Consider the following 20,525-nt stretch of genomic DNA (forward strand, 5'->3'; position numbering starts at 1 on the left):
CTGCAGCCTCGTCCGGCACATGCAGAGCTGGACCAGCAGGAGGCCCTCGGTGCCTCTCAGCCAGGCTTCTCTCGACTGTGTGCTGGCAGCAAAAACTCAGGATCTCTGGGAGATCATGAGTTTTCCCTAGGAAACCTCTGGTCTGAAGGCCCATGGCCAAAGTGAACTTGGGGGAGGCCACTCCTAGAATCCAACTTGAGATCCTTCTCCCTGCCATTGCCCTCCCTTGAACAGCAAGTAAACTCTCAACTGCAAATTTCTTGGCTCTCAAACTGTCCTTATCATAGAAACACAGAACCTTGGAAGCCCCAGGAATGCTCAACTCCACACCCCTGCAGGGCAGCCCCTCCTCCAAAGCAAAGTTCTCAGGAAAGATGAGGTAGGGCTTCCTCCAACTACAAGGTACCTATTTTCTAAAAAGATTTGAATCATTGTTTTCAATAGTCACTTAAATGTTCCACTCTATATATGTACCATATTTTTTAAACCACACAAATATAACATCAGTTTATTCTTCTTTTTTTTTTTTCTTAAAATATTTTATTTACTTATTTATTTGGCTGCACTGGGTCTTAGTTGCGGCATGTGGGATCTAGTTCCCTGACCAGGGATCGAACCCAGACCCCCTGCATTGGCAGCGTGGAGTCTTAGCCACTGGACCACCAGGGAAGTCCCTATTCTTCTTATTAAAATGCAAACAACATAAACAGAAAGAAATTTCCTCTTCTCATTCCCCAACTTCACCTCCCAGAGAGAAAGAGCTTGATTAGTTTGGTGGTATCCATCCATATTCTTTTGGAGTATGGCGTTTTAAAATTGAAATGTGGGTGGGGTTCTTTTTTGGTTCTTCTACACATATACGATCACTGTGCATATTGCCCTACAGATGATGTGTTTTAGTTAACAACATGACTTTGAGATCCATCCCTGTCGGTCCTTCCAGGTCTATGACATTGTCTCTGATGCCAGTGGTATCCCATGGTTTCTGTATCTCACATGTTGACAGACATTTTTTTTTTCCAATTTGCTTCATTATTACAGTGATACCACTCTGATCCTCATTTCCCGAACTCTTTAAGAAGGCAACATCCAAAAACAAAAAAAACAAAAACAAAAAAATCAAAAAAAAAAAAAGGCAACATCTGCTACTGTCTCTCTAGGAGAGTTCCAAAGAAATAGAACTCCTGGGTTGAAAGATATGTGCACTTTACACTTAATAGAATACTACGAAATGGCCCTCCAAACTAGCACAATAATTTATCTGCCTACCCACAGGGTGGGGCAGGGGCCCCTCTCTGGCCTAACCAGCATCCCTTCTCATCCCCTTTTCCCTTGGTGCATTCCACAGGAGGCACTGAGAAGGTAAATAATCACTTTCCCGGCCCCTCCAGCAGCTAAGGGTGGCTCTGTGACACATTTCTGGCAAAAAAAAAAAAAAATTACACATGGAGGCATCTAGGAGTAGAAATGTTGTTCTGGGAAAGCTTTTGTTTTTCCGGATATAAAGGAAGGATGTGACAGGGTCACCCCTTCTTTCTTTCCTGCTTTGAGCTATCATAGTCCACTTGAGACTCTGAGGTCACAGCCACCGGTGACAAGTCAACAGACTAAGGATGCCTGAGCAGAAAGACAGAAAGAGCCTGGGTCACCTGTGGCATTATTGAGCAGCTAGGTTGATGCCAACAGCCACTTATTCTGGACGTCTCATCACAGAAGAAAAACAAAGCCTCAATTGTTTCAGCTCCCCTCGTTGGTATCTGTTACTTGCAGCTGAATGAAAACCAGACAAGACAGAGTATTGGTGCCAGGTACCCAGTTTTGCTTTCACTTAACCTTGCTTTTTATATGCCATGGTAATGGTATAACTTTCCTATTACTCTGTTGAACAATAAAATGATAATAGGAGTGATTTATTCACTGCCTACTTTATATGCATTATTTCTGATATTACAAAGATCCTGAGAGGAAAACTGATTATCCAGAGACCAGAAAAGCAAGTGACTTGCCCCCAGAGGAGTTGTGGCTGCTTCCATAGGTCCCCATACATAAAGTCAGGAACCCACGGTGGTTTACTTAATCCAATAAGAACAATAGCAGTAGCAGTCAGGTGGCCCATATGTGTGGGGCCGTGCCATTTACATGTTCAGTGCTAGGGAGAACCGGAAGCCCTTTGGCTGTGGCTGGTGGGTCAAGGTCTTGTTCTCAGCTTTGCCTCTTACCTTCTGTTCTGAATCTTGGTATCCTGGCTTCTGTCCTGGGACCTCATAACTGGATCCTGCCCATTCCTATGACTTTAAATCAAGGTTCTGATTAAGGTCTGTCTACTTGTCATTTTAGGTCCTGTCACTGTCACCCCTGATGCAATCTTAAGAAAAAAATTGAAAAGATATTGTTTAAAAGAACACTCTTCTCGTGTAGGCTGTGCATATTACCTTCCTGTTTAATCACTGATAAACTTGAACGGATTCATGAAAATAGTTAGGGGAGAATAATAGCTGCAAATGCTTCCACAGTGCCAACTTGGGCCCCAAACCAACAGGAAAGGGGGGCAACCCATCCCAGTGCTTTTGGGCCCAAACCAATGCACCATGGATTTCACCCAAAGTTCTGTCATGGGGTGTATGGAAATCTTTGTATTCATGATGGATATTTTTGGTTGCAAGAAACATATATCCAGCTTAGACTAATGCAAGCAAAAATAGAATTTATTGGCAAATGTCCTGGATATCTAGCCGAGAAACTGGCTCAGTCATGGATCTGGGAAAGAATCAGCACCATCCCTCTCCTGCTTTTTTGCTTTGCATGTCTCTACTTTACCTTATTCTGATAGATAGATGCTTTCTACATGGCAGAAAGTGAGGTCTTTCATTTTCACTGACTCCCAGCTAGGAACCATGGTAGAAGGAAACAGCGTTTCCCACTAGCTCTGATAGGAAAATCCCATGGAGGACTTGGACGGGTTTTGATCACATGTCCATTTCTGAACCAATCCCTGTGGACAGAGAAATAAGATACTTTGGCCATCCAGGCCTGGGTCACAGTACCACTCCTAGCTGGAGTGGTTTTAGGGATTCAACCCTACCAAAACCACATGGTATGGGTTCCCCATGGGAAAGAGTGTCTCTGTGTACTAGATAGACAAAAGCAACAAGTGTACACCAAAATGATTTGAAGAGTTGTGGATGGCATGAGATACTGCTTCAGCCTTGAGGCTTTTGCAAGAGGGACTAGGGCTTACAATAGTGTCACCATGATTCACTAGGCAGTTGTGGGCTTAACATGCTCAGGGTGGTGGCAACTCCAGAATTTCTACATCCCTTCTTTGAAGAGATACAGTGGCCTGTATTGGAGGGTGTGGAGGGTCCCCTTCTCAACAAGGCACCCTTTGGAATGGCCACTGGCTGGGGAAGAAAAGGTGATATCCCACATCCAACCTCTAGACAATGAGGCTGCTCAAACCAAGTGACATGACAGAGCCCAGAGGGCCTGAGAGAGATGAACATTTTCCTGCCTCTCACCGCTGTTACCTGGGTGTCTTCGTTCTCCTGAGGAAATCCAAAGAGCTGCTCAATCAAGAGGCCTGGACTCAGTGTCACTTTTTAGGGAATGCATTTGTCATTCACTCTATTTCTGTGTATGTGTCTGTGTGTCAAATGCACATACACAGTTGTGGTCTTTTTGGCTAAAAGAACTCAAGACAACCCTGTACCTGTTTGATGATGATTAAAATTCCACCCTTTACAGTGTTACTCCTCTTGCTTAGGAATGGTCTCCTCTTAAAAATTCAAATTCCACAAGAGAGGGAATAGTGTTAACTTACTTATTTACAGTTGGTAAGAGGACTCTTGTCAGGCTCTTTCATGAGAACAGCTTTTGATAAACAATGCTGAACCTCTTACTAGAGTCTAGTAACCAGAGAGTGAGATCCTTGAAGATGGTTATATCTGGTTTATATTTGAGACACCTACCTGGCGAGAACCTTCCACATAGCGGTTTCTCATTGCAGGTTTTTATATGAATAATCTTCAAATTACTTCAAAATTTCTGGTAAAATTATATTATACACAACTGTAAGTGGTAATACTTTGGGTTAGAGGGAGACTTAGGTGGAGGAGTTTCATCCAACATTTGGGCTAAACCTGTAGTCAAAATAAAGAGATGGCGGTAAGATAGAGAACAGAAACCCTGTGTTCAGGAGATTCTGGAAATTCAAGTAGGAAGTGAATGAAAAAATTTTTAGCGTCTGAATTATTAAAAACCCTGATGAGGGCGTCAACCTTCCCATGGCATGGGGGATGGAGAGGTTTCAGCAGACTTAGCTAACTTTGAGGGGCAGGTGACACGGATGGTGTCTGGGTTACATCCAACTGGTGTAGGACCCATTCACTTTTCTCCAACGTCTCTTGAATCAGGATAAGCCTTTTAAATGCATTTTCACTCTTCTGAGAGGCAGTATAATGTAGTGGTTAACAGCCCAACATACGGCACCAGACGGCAGAGATATAAATTCTAGTGCTGCCGTGTGTTGCTATATGACCTTGGGCAGTGTGTTTAACCTCTCCGTGCCTTGGTGTCCTCACTAGAAAAATGAAAATAATAGTAGTTCCCAACTTTGTGGGGTTGTTTTGGGGCATTAAACGAGTTAATATACGTAAAAAGCTTGAGATGAGTCTTGGCATATAGAGAGTACTATATGTTTGGCTATTTTTATTATTTCCCCAATGTGACTGGGGAAAAGGGCAGTATTACCAGATGGAGAGCTTGAGCATCCACGTTCTTATGTGACAGATGCAGAAGCAGATTGTTCCCTCCCCATCTGAGAGGGCCCCTCAGGATCGTGGATGCGCTGGAGGTGCTCCGTGCCACGCTGCCACCTGGCCCAGGTACCACGCCTTTCCTTGCTGGCAGTGCCCCTCTGGGGGCACTGAGGATGCTCTGTTTTCAGGACTTTTCTCTCTCAAAAATTAACAAGGCACGGGCACAGGGTGAGCCTGCTTTTCTTTTCTTCCCTAAACCCTCCTCAACCACAACTGCTTCTCTTCCCTAAACATCTACTGAGCCCTTGGGTCAAAACTGAGTGTGTTAGGGAGGTGTTTGGTACACGGTTATGGGTCATTCATTTAAAGATGAGGGACTCGCCTCAGTGGCCAGTGGTCGGGGCTCAGGCGGGCACTGAGGGCTGTAGTTCTCATCAGACTGGGGCTTGGGCAGGAAGAAAGCCTTCGCCCAGTGGATTCTTATTCCCACGAGAGGCTGGGTGAGGAGGAGATAGGATGCTGGAGGGGGAGAGGCAGCAAGAAGAAGGACCCTATGGTGGGACAAGGGTGCTTAGGCACCAACCCAATGCAGCCCAGACCCTGGACTCAGGTCTGGGGTGAAGCTAGTCCCAGATCCTCACCACTTAGAGTCATCTTGGAGTGTTAATCATCTATGGCACCCCAAGCACTTGCCAGTTCCCATATGCCCTTCTGCCAACAAGGGTGGGTGGAGATGTAGGGGTCGGGGGAGGTTTTAGGATCACTGCATCACTGCTATAAACTCAGACCCTTACAGGTGAAAATCGTCCTTGTTTGCTTGTTACTTAACAGGATAATTTGAGAAAAGGTGATAAGGAATAATGCAAAGTGTGTTTCTCGTCTTGCCCCCAGCTCTCTCACCTCCACAATATAGTGAATTCTGCTTACAAAGCACATCATTTCTCTTAGAAATTGGTTGTTGTTGTATCCAAACCGTGCCTCTACTCTCTGTTATCTTTGAATCTCACAGGGCAAAACAGACAAAAAACAGCAGTATATTATCTCATAGGTACTTAAAAATTCTATGATTTTAGTGGTTCTGTGCTCTAAGATGGTTACAGATTTGATTCTCCTGGTATACAGGGACAAGGCCTCTTGTGGGGTAATAATTGTGGGGTCCTCCTAAATTTTGTGGGCTATTTTTAGACCTCCCTCCCCCCAATCCACTATTCTACACCACTCACTTGGAACCAGGGGCAAAAGTCTAGTCCCCAAATAGGATAATTTTGACTTTATTTTTCTAGAAAAGGCTTCTGTGACTCCTTATGGAAACTGACCCTTTACCCATAAAAATATGGTTGAGAACTTCCCTGGTGGCACAGCGGTTAAGAATCCTCCTGCCATTGCAGGGGACACGGGTTCAAGCCCTGGTCTGGGAAGATCCCGCATGCCGTGGAGCAACTAAGCCTGTGCGCCACAACTACTGAGCCTGTACTCTAGAGCCCACGAGCCACAACTACTGAGCCTGTGGGCCACAACTACTGAAGCCCGTGCGCCTAGGGCCCATGCTCTGCAACAAGAGAAGCCACCGCAATGAGAAGCCCGTGCACCGCAACAAAGAGTAGCCCCCGCTCGCCACAACTAGAGAAAAGCACGTGCGCAGCATCAAAGACTCAATGCAGCCAAAAATAAACAAATAAAATACATAAATTTATTTTTTAAAAATCTTATGTCTTTTCTGACCCTCTGGACTGTGAGCTTCAGCAGGGGAGGCACCTTCCTGAGCCTGTGCATATCCCACTGAGGACGTTGCCTGACCAACTGCCGGCCCCAGGAAGGAGGGCCAGGTCAGGTTGGAGGGAGGGAAAGCCCTGCCAGCTGCCTAGTGATATGTCCGAGGACCCTCTCGGGGCCCTGCTCTGGGGGCCGTTTTCTGATGTTCAAAGGAAAACTGTCAGAGGAATGAGGTCCTAACATGCCCCTCACCCGTGCTTCTCAACTTCTCTGAAATGACCAGATGGGGAGAAAAGTCTCCACATTTACTCCCAGCACTAGTGGTCCTGCTTGCAGGAGTCCTGGGCCGAAACCTGGGAAAAGTTGGGGAGCTGGTCCTCTTTTCGACTTGAAGGAATTCACCTGCTAGGAAGACAAGAAGAGGCCAGGAGTCCCAGGGCTTCACTGTAGGTTCACACACACACACACACACACACACACACACACACACACACACAGGCCCTGCCCCATCTGTACCCTCAAAGGGGAAACCATTTCTTGGGAGGGAGAAGACTCGAGGGGTGGAGCAGACACAGGAGAGAGGGAAAGCAAATTATACCATAGAGGGAAAACAGGCCAGAGAAAGGAAAAACTCACATATGGGAAAGGACACCAGTGGTAGGGAAAGAAATTTTATTTTCAAGCTTTTAAGAGAATAATACAAACAACAGAGAGTTTTAAAAAACCCTAAAAACTAGTTTAAAAAAGTACTTGACAGTGTCCCTTTCATACCCACGGATGATGTAGCCATTGAGCAATGACAACAAGAAATTCTGCAGGTGACCACCCCGTGTCCTGCCCTGGCAGGGTCCCGGAACCAGCAGGCGTGCTCGAGGGACAGTGCTCCCTGCCAGGGTCCCCGGGCCCGCGTTGCTGCATGGGAGGGACCAGGGAGCAGGTAGCACTGAGGGATTAGCCAAACTACCCTTGGGGGAGGGTCCCGAGCAGCAAGGAATACTTAGATTGGCCTCCACTCCACTCCTTGGGGCACATCCGGCCAACTTCCTCCCATTCGCTGCAGCAGCTCTCCTGGGAGACCCTGGGCAGGAGGTGCCCTGCCATGAGGGGCCCTGGGTCTCAGCAGGTGCCAAACCAGGAGGGGCCGTGGCACTGAGCGTGTCCTGGCCATGGGTGGTATTGGGTGGTTGGGAAAATCACTCCTGGATTGACAGCTTTGAAGGCTGAAGCCACGGCAGCAGGACTGTGCTCGAGATCGCCATGGGAAATCTGTACTATTGTTGTGTGTGTGTGTGTGTGTGTGTGTGTGTGTGTGTGTGTGTGTGTTTCCTGTAAACATCTCTGAGCCAAATCACCATAAAATAAAGTAACAAGGGCACAGAAAGACACCCTACTCCAAACCTACACCCTCTGTGAGCCCATCTGAAATTGGGAGTTCCCAGTTTGGAAGGTTTGGAAGGGGAAGAAACCCCCCTCCGTCTGGCTGCTCAGGTCAGCGTCTCCCTCCCTGCACCACTGCCCCTGAGGCCTGCATCAGGAATCCTGCCCACCCAGCTGAGCCCAGGGGCCGCAAACGCTAGGAATCTCATCCCTGCCAGCTCCCACCCATCCCTCTCCCTCCCCCCAACTGCCCCTGGAACACAGCCCAGGGAGAAACCAAAGCAAACTCAAGGGTAAAACAAGGCCGGCTACAAGTGCTTTTCCTTTGCACACGTGCACATGGGGGCACCACCGCCACCAGACACGCAGCTTCGCCCTCCCCAGCCGCCACTTCTCCCAGGTGTTTTGCACAGGGGGGCACATCTGGGTGCCTCTGCTGTTGTGTTTTGTTAGGCTCAGTATGTATTGCACTTCGTTGCTGAGTTTGTATTGGTTTTCCTCGTGCTTGTTGGAGAATGGCATTGACCGGCTGGAAATCACGAAACCGCTCACAGCACCAGCCTCCCTCCAGCTCCAGTCCTGCCCCCGGGCCCCTCAAGCCCCCACCCACCCACCCTTCTGCCCTCTGGCCCCTGGGGTGCCTCCATGCCTCCCCACACCTGCTCCCCAGATGGCGTCCGGGGCGCCCTCCCCGGCCCCTCCTCTCCTCGCTCTTGTGCGTGCGTGTGTGGTCACAGCCCCCTCCCAGGTCTCTCCTCTCACACCGTCGTGACCCTCATGACCAGCTCTCGGCTGCCCCCTGGGGGCGTCCGCTGTTCATGAGGTCTCAAGTGACTCAAGATGTGCAGGATGGTGTAAGCACAGTGGTGATCGGACAGGGGGCCTGCGGGGTGGCCGGCCCCCCGGGCAGGGCCTTCCTCGGGGGCAGGGGTGCCCGCAGCCTCCTCTCTGGAGGGGGGCGCGTTGGCCTGGGTGGACGAGGACGTCCGGGCGTTGGTCCTGCCTCCTGCCTTTTGATCCTCCAGGTCTTTCGTCTTGTCATAGTTCAGCACTTTCCACTGCTGGTTGACAGCCTGCCACCGTTTAAAGATGCGGTACACGGAGGGTCCCTCATGGATGATGAGGCCTGGGCAGCAGGGAGAAGAGAAAAACAAAAGGCGAGTAAGAGATAGCAGCTCACTGCTGGGAGAAACCAGTCTCCCTCTGTTTATAAGTGAGTATAGGCATTGGGTAAGCCGGATTTATATGGCTTTGATTTGTTCTTTTCAAACCTTTCAGCTCTGGGCCACATGGCAGCCATCCTTACATTTCTAGGCTCAACGAGTCTTTGGAAGTATGTGGAAGCCACCACACCGAGGGCATGAAATAGTCGGGCACCTGCATGCAGTGCTTTGGCCTGCCTGTGCTCTACCCCTCTTACTCCTTGGCCTGACAAAATCCAAGTTCATGGTCCATTAAGGCGTAATACATGTATCTTTATGTATCTGTGGCACCTGGCACTTAGCAGATGTTGACTGAATCCTGTGCCCTCAAAGGTACCATAAAAGAAATCTTATGGTCATTCCTTACCTGATGAATGTCCAAAATTCCACCGATTACCTCTTGGCTATTTAACCAAAAGCCCAGTGCTACTAATATACACACATTTCTGGCAGAGAGAACTTTGGCATGGTTCTATTGGCCAGGGGCAGTGTAGAGTCAGAAACGAGCTATGTCAGACAACCAGGAAACTAAATATTAATTGTGTGCCTACTATGTGCTAAGCACTAGGGATAGCGCAGTGAGCAGGACAGGCAGAGCCCTGCCCTCAGAGACCTGGCATTCTAGTGGAGAGACACACGACAGACACGGAAGCAAACCAATAAGACTATTTCAGGAACGGACATATGCTATGAGGAAGATAAAACCGAGGGAAATAGCCACTGCCTGCAGACACTGAGAGTCCTGTTTGATGAAGATGGTAGTAAGGGCTTGTGAGGGAGGTGATATCTGAGTTGAGACTTAATTTCTTTTTTTTTTTTTTTCGTTTTCTTTCTTTTTCTTTTTTTCTCTGGCCGGGCCACACAGCTTGTGGGATCTTAGTCCCCCGTCCAGGGATTGAACCTGGGCCACAGCCATGAAAGCGCCGAGTCCTAACCACTGGACCACCAGGGAATTCCCTTGAGTTGAGACTTAAATGATGAGAAGGAGGGATCCATGCAAAGTCTGGAGAGAGAGCACGTTAGTGGTAAGAACCGTAGGCACAGAGGCCAGGAAGTGGGAATGGAAGGCACCCGGCTCAGAAAGGAGGTCAGTGTGGCCAGGGCGCGGGTAATGAGTGAATGAGTGGACAGTGCAGGGAGATGGGGGTCAGAGGCCAGTCTATGGTAAGGCCTTATAGGCCATGGCACAGGATTTATATTCTATCTTGAGTATAAGGGGAAGCCATTGAAGGGCTGTAATAGGAGGATGATGTGGTCTGATATACCCTTCAGAAAGGCCATCCTGGCTCCTGTGAAACAATAGACTGAAGAGGGACAAGAGTAGATGCCCAAGACCGAGGAAGTGATGTAGGGATGCAACTCGGCAATGATGGCCGCTTAGACTAAGGTGTAGCAGTGGAGGAAGTGAGAGGCCACTGGAGTCAGGATGTATGCTGGGGGCAGAGCTGACAGACTAGCTAGCAGGTGAGATGAGTCAAGAGAAAACTCTGAAGAACTCTGAAGCTTCTGGCCTCAGCAGTTAGATGAGTATTGGTGTCATTGACTGAGGTGTGGTAGGCATGAGGGTCAGGGGTGTGGATCTGTGTGGTGGTGGCAGCCACTGTATTAGTTTCTGATTGTTGCTGTAACAGATCACCACACATTCGGTGGCTTGAAACCACGCAGATGTATTCTCCTGCCGTTCTGAAGACCAGAAGTCTAAAAATCAGTGTCACTGGGCTAAAGTGAAAGTGTCAGCAGGGCTGGTTTTCTTTCTGGTGGCTTTGAGAGGAGGATCTATTTCCTTGCCTTTTTTCAGCTTTTAGGGGTTGCCTGTGTTCCTTGCCACTTCCTTGTATCATTCTGCCCTTTTCTTCTGATGTCACATCTCCTCCTCTTCTCCTGTCACTGAATCTGCCTCTGTCTTTCTCTTATGAGAACACTTTGATTACATTGGGTCCACCTGAATAATCCACGAAACTCTACCTGTTACAAGATTCTTAGATTAGTCACATCTGCAAAGTCCCCTCTGCCGTATAAGGTAACATGAACAAGGATTAGGACCTGGGTGTCTTGGGGGACCATTATTCAGTCTACTACATTCATTAATAGTTATATTTTGGTTATGATAAATTTAAGACACCTGATAGGAATCTCAATAGAAGGGCTAAGTAGGCAGTTGGACGTATGAGTCTGAAGCTTAGGGAGAGGTCTTGCCTGGTGGTGGAGGTCATCAGTGTAGAGGTGGAATCTGAAGCCTTTGGAATGGCCCAGATCTCCTGGGAGAAGAGGTAGACAGACAAAAGAAGAGGGCCCATGACAGAGCCCTGAAGCTTCTGGTAATATGGAGGTTTGGTGGAGGCAGAGCCGGGAAAGGAGTTTCTGAAGGAGCAATAAATGGTGTAGAAGCCAGACTAGCAAGTGTGGAGACCCAGAAGTCTAGAGAAGGACATGTTTCATGAAAGAGAGTGTGATAACTCCTTGAGATGCTGTTGAGAGGTCAGCTCAAGTGAAATGAGGATGAGGATGAAATTAGCTTGGTGGGCACAGAGGAGGTAGGAGGAAAGATGCAGTAGTGGGAAAATCAGGTAGCTCTCATCCAAGTGCCTCTTTTTCTTCCATGAAGTCATCAGCTAAGGTGGGAAGGGATAAGGGAGGAAGTGTTGAAGATTTGTGGGGAGAAGAGAAGGTGGAAAATAATTATCTTGCAGAGTGAGAGAATGAATTTACAAGGGAGAGGTGGTAGAATTATCTGACAGTGTTGAGCACCTATTTGAGATGTGTGGCCACAATTTAAAGTGGGTCTAGTCAGTGGTTGGGTGGTTTTAATTAGCATAGACTGTCTTTCCAGGTAAGTATGGCAGGAGAGAGAGTGGGACATGAGAATTATGGATGTTTGCAAAGGGAGTGGATATCACGTTGGCCCATGGAGTCTAGACCGGGAAGGAGGGAAGTAAGAACACAAAGGGATAAGGAATAGTGAAAATGGAAAAGTGGAAAGTGATAGGGTCAATGCCAAGAGGTTTCTATGAATTTGGAGAATTGCTAGAGTCAGTGAACTACAAGGATAGGGGGTGATGATCAGAGAGTGGGGTGTTTAAATCTAGATTTTGAAGGGATGTGGTTCAGAGTAATGATGAGCACCAGGGAGTGACCACTTGAATGGGGCTGAGGTGGGCTGGAGGGAAAGTTCTTTGGAATAAGGAGGAAGGCAGGGAGTTGGATAGATTATCTGCATCAGCCATCCTCAGTTCTAGCAGGCCAGATGCCCCCTTTTGATAACAAATTATAACAAATATATTTTAATATCCCCTTTTCTGTTCTGAAATGAAACGTACAAAATAATCCAAGCTACTATGGTTTCTTTTTTTAATTAATATAATGCCCTAACAGATTATGTAAAGAAAAACAAAGGGGAAGTCATTTTATAACACGATAATATAAATTTCAATATACATGCTGGGGCACAACCACTTTAGAAAACAAACCAAAAACCTCATACATTTGCAAAATGCCCCCTAGGGGATGGTAACACCGCTTCCAAGGACCACTGATCTACAGAGATGCTGAGACAGGTATGGTGGGAAGGAGTGTGTGAGCCAGGTGCACAGTGGATGTGAGGAGTGAATAGGCAGTCAGCAGCCAGCAGCATCAAGAAGGGAAAAGGGCTGGTGATGTACGATGACATTCACTTCAACGGAGCTGGGGCTTCTGAAAGATAAAGGAAGAGAGGCAGTTTGGAGATGATAATGGGGAGCAAGGAGGACTCCCCCCACCTCCAGGCCCCCAGGATACAGTGTACTGGAGACAAAGCAGCCACCACTTAAGACAGCCATGCAAGAAACAATGTCCTCAGGAGACAGCTTTAGTTCAATTAAAGGATGAGGAAAGGAACACTCGGAGGAGAGGTTGCCAACGGTGGACCATGAGGTCCAGAGGGCATGTGGAAGGGCTGGGAAGAAAGGGCCAGTAAAAGGATGAGAAAAATAGGAAAGGGATGGTTGTCCCTATGGAGAAGATGGTTTGGGAGGCTGGACTGACGGGGAGGGAGATGACTGGGGATGAGGTACTGTGGGATTCTCTTGCAGTGCTGTAAATCTAGGGGCGGCTGGTCTGTCCCCTGCGAGGAAGAGCTGATTCATAGGAGCAAACAGCAATGAGTCACTGCAGCCAACTCCACGTCAAGCAGAGAGACTGGATGGGAACATCTCAAAGCCTTTTCAACCTCCAACACGCTGTGATTCTAGGAGACGAGATAGCCTGCACTGCTACTCTTTCCTCCAGGACTCCAACAGCTCCTAAAATTGTACTTTGTACAACAGGTCTTCGAGGGTTCACTGAAGGAGAGACAGTCTCCCTGGAGCCCAGTTGTTCCTAGCCCTTTGGATCATGTGCCCCTTTGAGGATCTGATGAAAGCTAAGGACCATATTCCTGGAAAAAAAACCCAGACACATGAACTGTCCTTATGATGTTAGCGGGTTCATAAATCTCCTTCGGACCACCTGTGGACCCCTTGATCTCCTGCCTGGTTCTGGACAAGGAGACTTCGTCTCTGCCCACTTTCTCACCCTCTCCCAAGGTGCCAACTCTCATCGCTTCCTTCCACCTTTTGAATACATGCCTACGCACCCTCGGCACTGCAGTGCTCACTTGTTCATTTATCTCACAAGCCTTGTTTGAACACTGTTATGCTCCTTCCCCTAGATTGTAAGCCCCTCGAGGACAGGGATCAGATATGGTTGAGGCTTGGGCAGCTAATACGGTGTTGGGAGCTTAAAGAAGCCTTGGTGATGATGGAGGACATAGGGGCCTTTGCGGGGGCGGCGGGGGGCGGGGATCAGGACTTTTCGAAGCCCCAAGCTCACTCTTTCCAATAAGAGTCACTACACTTGATTCTTAATTAGCTTCTTAATCAGACAATTTTACCCTGATTGAAGAGGGTGGCTTAAATGTTTGGTTTGAATGCTACCTCCTAATTATCCGTCTAGTGTTCAGGAAATAATTAAACCATTTTAATGGATAGATGGCTGAAGGGAAGGAAGGTGCACCTGTTTTTTATAGATAATGCATGTTTGGCAAAAGTTGGAAAAGCACAAACTACCTCATTTGCATCTACTCCCTAGCCCTCTCTCTGCTTCCTGCTCTACAGATTACTTATAGATTCCTTGAGCAGCAGGATCTTTTTTTAATGAGGGAAGATGGGTGGGACTCATTTGATAGGGACAGGTCAAGTGGGCAAAGTTGAAGAGATGGGAGAGAAAGAAGATGAATGGGAAAATGGATAGAGAGAAAGAGAGACTAAAGTTAGAATAGGAGGAAAGAAGGCTATTGGTGAATGGAGGCGGAGAAGTAGTAGAAAAACAAAATAGAAAATTAGAATGCATGGCAATATCAGAAATTCAACACATTTTGATTGAGTCCCTTTCTGGGGTTTTCTATTTAATTTATCTAGTACCCACCTAACAAGGTGCCCAACCCTGAGCTGTATTCACTGATACAGTTCTAGAAGAACTGCTGCCTTCCTCTTTCTCACGTCTCTCCATCTTTCAGGGGCCCTCTTCCCGTAGGCTCCATAGGATGTCGGAACCCTTCATTTGTCATCGTATCTCTCCCCGAGCCTCCAGCTGAAATGGCCCTTTGCTCGGCCCATGAGGGTGGGAGGGAAGGTGGCCATTGTGAGTAGGCTGTCCTGCCTGCACAGCCCCCCTGACCCTAACTCACCACAGTGCTGTCAGGGAGTTCTCCCTGGCGTGGCATACCAATCCTCCACTGCTGAATTTTGGCCTTTGGTTCTTGCTGTGTCCATAGCAAGAACATACTGAGAAGTATGCAGAGAAGAGCTCTGGTCCCCTCAGGGACACCAAACCCTGCTTCTCACCCTCACCTCTTCTCCTACTAGTATATAGTTTAAGTGGCATAAAGTTGCAGACAACTAACTCTACAACAGTGTTTCTCAAACCGGGGAGTATATGAAAACACAGATTCCTGGGCACCACCCCCAGACAATCTGATTCAGTGGGTCTGGGATGAGGACTAAGAATTTGCATTTCTAAGAAGCCCTCAGGTGGTGCTGACGTAGGGACCACACTTGAGCAGCACTGCTTACAATATGGTCCTTATCCGGACCTACTGCCTCACGGAAGGCTCCGAATTTTGATCAAAGAGCTATAGGTAATTTAAAAAAATACTCTATTTCCAGATGTGACAGACATGAAAAGCTCAGGCAGCTGAAGAAATGGATACTTCCTCTCCTAGACCCAAAGACTTTTGGGTCCCACAATTTCGGGTCAACTCACTGATGAACATGTATTGAACATTCCGAGTACCTACCACTAGCCTTGTGGCTTGAGGTAAGTTAATTCCTCTTTCCGAGCCTCAGTTTCCTCATCAGAAAGTGGGGGCTGCTATCCCCTTGCTTATAGGGTAGTTATGAGATTAAATGAGGTAATGAATCCTGCATGTTGATGCTTGCACTGTGCTGGGCACACATTTACACTCAATGCCACATGATATTGATTGTTTGGGGGAAATTACAGGACAGAAAAAGCCCACTCATATCTCCTCCTCCTCCTCTTTCATTGCCAACCCCGTTCCCAGCGACACACACCTGTTCTTCTGTCTCCTAAGTGTCCTTCCCAATCCTCAGTCATTGTTTATAGATGAATAACATGCTAGACCTGAAAGGAGCTCTGGAAACCAGCTGATTCTACACATGTCCCAATATCCTTGCATTGGTGTAATTGAGAGGTCCGTTCCTGGAAGTGTGTTTCTGAAGCTCTGCCCTAAGATATTGTAGATTTTTTTTTTCCTGTGGGTTTTTTATGAGGCTTAGCGTTCTGACTATCTGGACAGATACTAACAGAACTGCGTTTCTCAGCCACGCTGGGTGGTGATGGTGAAGATCATGGTGATGGTGATGATGGTGTTGGTGATGAGAGTCTATATTTACTGAATGCTTACTATGTCCTATCACTAAAAGGGCTTTGCAAATATGGTCAACTTATCTCACAAACCCAATAAAGGAGGTGATATTATCTCCACCTTACAGAACAGGAAACTGAGCTCAGAGAGCCCTCTCTCTGCACTCAGGTGGAGCTAGGTGACTGGCACTGAATGTGAACATGAGTCAAGCCAAGATTTAAGAAATGGGGCCTGAGGGGAAACATCTATGTGTGCGTGTGTGTGGTGTGTGCTCGTGTGCGCGCGCGCACCTTACCCATGCTCTCTTGTATTTTCTATTAGATGGAGATATAAGATTCAAAAGCCTAAGGAACTGTGGAGCCACAGGATGCAAGGGTCTTTGGTCCCTGAATCACTGTGTGGAGGAGAACCTCCCATTGACAGGCACTTCTGTTGGGTTAAAACACTGAATTTGGGGGCTTACTTTTTTCCTATCTACTGGAGTTACTCTAACTAAAATACCTTCAGTGCTAGATGAGGGTCCACAGAGAAAAGCAGTTGTGGGGCTTCCCTGGTGGTGCGGTGGTTGGGAATCTGCCTGCTAATGCAGGGGACACGGGTTCAAGCCCTGGTCTGGGAGGATCCTACATGCCGCGGAGCAGCTAGGCCCATGAGCCACAACTACTGAGCCTGCGCGTCCGGAGCCTGTGCTCCGCAACAAGAGAGGCCGCGATAGTGAGAGGCCCCCGCGCCGCGATGAAGAGTGGCCCCCCCCTTGCCACAACTAGAGAAAGCCCTCGCACAGAAACGAAGACCCAACACAGCAAAAATAAATAAATTAATTAATTAACTCCTACCCCCAACATCTTCAAAAAAAAAAATGTAAGAGTTCTATGAATTGTTTAATAATTTTTAAAAAAAGCAGTTGTGGCTCAGTGGCACATTTCACGTGGTCCCCGAAATATATTAGCTGGCTTGAGCATCCACTTTATTTACCAGATTGCGGCTATTTCTAGCCACAAACCCACCATCAATGGACAGACTTGCCACTTCTGAATCTGCCCCAAAATGCGCTGCAGGCGCTGAAGGCAGTTCCTAAGAGCTGTTCCTAAAATATTTGAGCCTTGTCAGCATAACCGGAATAACTGAACTGCCTCCCAAGGGGTCCCCTTGGAGGGAGACAGTGAGTGCTTGGCGTGTCTACTTCTAAATCGGTCATCTTCATCCTCCGAGCATCCAGCAGCTCAGGTGTAGAGAAGGTGACCATGCGCAGGAAGCGGGGGTAGGGGGATGGAGGGGAGGTGCTTAAGGAAGGGGGTGGGGGGATATGAGTTAACAGTTAATCCAGAAAGTTGGATAAGCCACATGCAGGTGACGGAACATGGACTGAGCATCGTCTGGCCCATTTTTGTGGCTGATGCTTATGGGTTGTTCGGCCTGGCCCAGGATTATTGGCAACGCCCCACCCACCCACCCCACCCCCCGCAGTCACAACTGCCGACCTCCGACAGGCATGACCTCTCACAATGGAAGTAATTCAAAAATCCTGGCATGTCAGACCTGAAAGGACCTTGTATGTTATCAGGTTCAACCCTCTCAGTTTATAGGTAAGTCAGCTGATTTGTAGAGAGAGGCAGTAACTTGCCCCAGGTCACAGAGGAAGCTGGTAGCTTATCTGCTCATCAGATCTAGGTCTTCTGCTTCCTTGTCTCTTCTGCTGCACCAGGCTGCCTCCTCCATATTTTCAGTTTCCTAATCAGGGAATTAAGAGGTTTGACAGGTGAGGTCATTTCTCCCCAGAGGGAGGGAGGCAGGGAAGGAATCCTTGCGGCATTTATGTGTTTTTTGTTAATGTGAATTAAAATGAAGTTTGAAAAACAACGTTTTCACAGCCCTGCTGCCCCCACCCCCTGGCCACTTGCTGTAAACTGGGATTTGAATGCCTTTCTCTCAGAGGGCAGGTACCAGGTCCCTCTAAATCATAGGAAAGTCACTCAGTATACTGCACACAGAGGACGTTTTACTAAAAACTTTTTTATAATTTCATCAATTACCCTAGCCACTGTTTTAAAGATTTGGAGCAGTTTCAGAATCTTGCTCACTTTCCTTACCCTGACCCCATTTCACTCACAAGTGGAAAACAAACATGATGAGGAGGAGGTCCTCATTTTTGCAGAGTTGACTTCTTGGTGGCCAATCTCTTGGGTCTGTGGAGTGAAAAAAAATGTTTTTGGTGCCAGAGACCTTAATTAATTTGCTCTTGTTAAATCCTAATAACTTGACCCACTGGAGCAGAGAATGTCCCATTTGTTTCCTGGGTGGCTCTGTCAACTTCTCTGCCGGGGAAGACAGCGTCATTAGAGATGACGGAAGGAAGAGTAGGCAGGTGGAAAGAGGACGTTCGATGTAATCAGATCTTCTCATTGAGGGGATGCGGGTGAGGGAGCCAAAACCTTCCAGAAGAGGCACTGCTCCGAATAACAGCAGATTCTCAATTATGGGAGGACTCCGGGTCAGGCTCTCCAGGCTGTGGCTGGATTCAGGTTTTAACTGTTTTCTTGGCATACCTTTATTGAGTGTCTACCTCGAGGGAAATCTACCCTGACCAAGTACCTCCTACCCTGGTCACTGATACGTATAAGTGCCTGCTCCTTTACATGTGCCATCTTATTCAATCCTCTCAACAAACCTCTGAAGACAGTATTATTAGCCCATTTCACAGATGGGAAAACAAAGGCAGAGAGAGGTTATGCAAATCACTTAAGGTCAAAAGGTTAGTAAGAAACTGAGCGATATGCAGTCCCAGGCCATTATGTAGCACCGCTCCTGCCACTTCGGAGACCCAGCTCTCTGGGTTTTGTGGCTCGGTCCCTCCTGCTGTTTTCTCATCTTCTGTCTCCTTCCATCCCTTAAGTGTTTAATGTTGCCCAGGTCTCTGTCCTTAGTCATCTACTCTCTGAACATTCCTCCTAAGTTATCTATTCAAAATCCACAGCTTCAAACACCTCTAATTGTTGCCTTCCAAATCTGTCTTCAACTGCCTACTTTCCTTACCTGTCCCCCTTCACATCAGTTACCAGCCCTAGTCAGAAATGGTTCAATGCCCTCTACATCTTCCTCTATGTCACAGGAGGGGACCACCTGTGCACTAAAAGAAAGCCTTTCCCTCTTTCTATCCCAGCAAAGAGACACCTTCCTGGCCTTGCATTCTCCTCTTTGCAGATCATGTCCTCCATGTGTCTTGCATCTCTTCTACTGCAGACTCTTGACTTAGCAACTGCCTCTTGCCTCTCTGCCTGGATTTTAGGTTTCGGATGATCCTTTTTTTTTTTCTGCTGCCTTTGCTGAAGACATATACTTTGGTTCCCATTTGTTTCATCCATTGACCACCCCATCTCACACTCAGCAATGGCGCCTGGTCCCCACTCAAGCCAGAGCCCCGGGGCTCCCACTTGCCTGAAGGAGTTCAGACAGTCCTATCAAGTCCACATCCTATGTGCTTCTCAAGGTCACCCCATACACTTCTTCCCCATTGCCACTGTTTTGCCTCTATTTCCTTCTTGCTCAGACTATTACAAGCATGTTTCCAGCTGGCTTCTCCCAATGTCTAGTCTGTCCAGCTCTGATCCATCCTCCCCACAGCTACCAGAGCTGTCTCTTTAAAACACGCATCTGATCATAATTCTTCTCTGTATAAAATCTTATCAATGCCTCCCCATCACCAGCAGGGTAGTCTGAGCTGCTTAGCACATGATTCGTGACCCGTGAGATCTGGTTCTTGCCAACCTCCCCACCCCCACGACCCACCTCTCCACCCTGGCTCTTTGCACCGAGCCATGTAAATCTGTCCAAAGTTTCCTAAGCACACCTTGTTGTCGCATGTCTCTGTGTCTCTACACATGTTCTGCCTGGAAAGTTCTTCTCCACTCTTCTGGATAAATTTTGACATATCTTTTAAAACTAGCTCGAGGAGAGGGTTCCTTCCTTTAGAAACCCTTCTTGGACACCTCCAAGAGAGAGTTAATTGCTCTCTGCTCTGTTCTGCCTTCCTCTATATCTTGTAAAACTCCTGCGATGTTGTGATTTATTTGTAGACTGTGAGCTCCCTGAGGGCAGGGACTGTGTCTCATTCATCTCTGTGTTAATATTCCCTAGTTTCAGGAACAAAACAAGACATCCAACAAATGCTACTGAATGAATGGATCTGACCCTCCCAAGCCCACTCTGATTCAGTCGTTGCCTGTGCTCACTCATCTCTGTGTCCCAGCTCTTATTATTGCCATCAGTAATTACCTTGTCTGCCTCCCCAGTGAAGTGTAAGATCCTTGAGAGCAGGTGCCCTTTCAATAAATATTTCTGAGTGAAGGAATGGATTCCCTAATTTCATGCTAACCAGTACATTTAGCTACGCACATCCCAAGTACCTTTCACCAGAATGTTACAGGGAGACAAACCACCCAAATTTCGTCTCAACTTCTCAAGCCTCCCTCTCAGTTGGTGTCAGAACAGCACTGATTCAAAGGGAGGTACGACAACGGCTAACCTCCAAAACCCTGAGTACGGGACAGGAGCAGCTGGGGCTCACTGCATTTCTTA

General features: G+C 47.6%; 1 protein-coding gene across 1 annotated transcript in view; it reads right to left on the reverse strand.

The window, feature by feature from the left end:
• Window positions 1-8,472: 8,472 nt before the first annotated feature.
• Window positions 8,473-20,525, reverse strand: part of MARCHF4 (membrane associated ring-CH-type finger 4) — a 109,171-nt gene continuing 97,118 nt past the window's right edge. Inside the window, exon 5 of the mRNA XM_059052794.2 lies at window positions 8,473-8,973. Within this exon, the coding sequence (XP_058908777.1) occupies window positions 8,606-8,973 (368 nt within the window). The 3' untranslated portion in view covers window positions 8,473-8,605. The remainder of the gene's footprint in view (window positions 8,974-20,525) is intronic.

The sequence above is a fragment of the Kogia breviceps genome, chromosome 2 (genome assembly GCF_026419965.1).
Source record: "Kogia breviceps isolate mKogBre1 chromosome 2, mKogBre1 haplotype 1, whole genome shotgun sequence".
NCBI classification, from domain to species: domain Eukaryota; kingdom Metazoa; phylum Chordata; class Mammalia; order Artiodactyla; family Physeteridae; genus Kogia; species Kogia breviceps.